Below are 1,214 nucleotides of genomic sequence, written 5' to 3' on the forward strand. Positions count from 1 at the left end.
GTCGGTGGCCGGGTGGAGAAGGCCGGTGGGAAGGAAAAGGGGGAAGTTGCGCAGCAGCCTTCACCACCCTTCACCTCCACTAACGTGAACCCTTTCCTCCCCTCCCCCGCCTCCTCCTCCCTAGGTTCGGTGAAGGGGCTGACCACGCAGCAGCTGGAGGAGCTGGACTGCCACGTCATCCTGGGCAACACCTACCACTTGCAGAACCGACCTGGCAGTGAGCTGGTGGCGGAGATGGGGGGCCTGCACGACTTCATTAACTGGCCCAGGTTAGCCAGGTTAGGGGGGAGGGGGGAAGGGGGGAAAGAGTGGGTATTACAGAAGCTATGTTCCGCGTGCTGCGGCTGCTGCTACTGGTCTACTGCTGGTGATGGCGGTGGCGGTGGTAGGATGAGGATTGGTGGGTTATTGGTCGGTACCGTATCGGGTGCCGGGTAACTGAGCGGGAGGGGGTTTGCAAAGATGGGGGAGATGGGGGGAAGGAGGGGCCGTCTGCACGTCGTGCGCTGCACGTCAACGTACGGCGCAGGGCGTTTTAGGGCAATAAGGCCCTAAATACCGTCTTACGCATGAGGAGGTCGCTTTCTCATCTCTTTCCTTCCCTCCCTCCCCTCCCTCCCCTGCCGTACTTCCGCATGTACATGCATGTACTCGTTCGTGGTTCGTCTTTCCCCTCCCCTCCGGCCCTCTGGACGACCGCTACGCCGCCCCGTCCAGGAGTGTGCTTCGGCCGTCAGCGGGCAGTTGACTCCCTCGCTTCCTCACCCCGTGGTTATGCAGTGCTGCTCCTCACCGGCCTCCCCCCCTCCCCACCCCGCTCCTCCCACCCTTATACACGTACCCCTACATCCCCATGCAGGGGTATGCTCACCGACAGCGGTGGCTTCCAGATGGTGTCCCTGCTGCACCTGGCGGAGATCACGGAGCAGGGGGTGACCTTCCAGAGCCCCGTGGACGGCAGCACCCTGCTGCTCACCCCGGAGGAGTCCATCGCCATTCAGAACCGGCTGGGGGCGGACATCATCATGGCGCTGGACGACGTGGTGCCCACAACAGCCAAGTGAGGGGGGGGAGGGAAGGTGGGGACGTGGGAAAGGGAAGTGAAGGGGGGGAGGGGGAGGGAAAAGACGAACCACGAGCGAATGAAGCTGCTGCCAAGGAAAGAGTGCTGCGGCAGGGGTCGGGTGGGAGGGAAGGTGGGGACCGACCCGTAC

The 1,214-nt window shown here is 63.4% G+C and overlaps 1 protein-coding gene across 1 annotated transcript in view; it reads left to right on the forward strand.

The window, feature by feature from the left end:
• The window catches only part of VOLCADRAFT_55892 (uncharacterized protein), a gene marked incomplete at both ends in the record, with an annotated part of 5,757 nt that overhangs the window by 686 nt on the left and 3,857 nt on the right, over positions 1-1,214 (forward strand). Inside the window, 2 exons of the mRNA XM_002946300.1 lie at positions 125-269; positions 860-1,060. Of these exons, the coding sequence (XP_002946346.1) occupies positions 125-269; positions 860-1,060 (346 nt within the window). The remainder of the gene's footprint in view (positions 1-124; positions 270-859; positions 1,061-1,214) is intronic.

The sequence above is a fragment of the Volvox carteri genome, assembly GCF_000143455.1.
Source record: "Volvox carteri f. nagariensis unplaced genomic scaffold VOLCAscaffold_3, whole genome shotgun sequence".
Taxonomy (NCBI): domain Eukaryota; kingdom Viridiplantae; phylum Chlorophyta; class Chlorophyceae; order Chlamydomonadales; family Volvocaceae; genus Volvox; species Volvox carteri.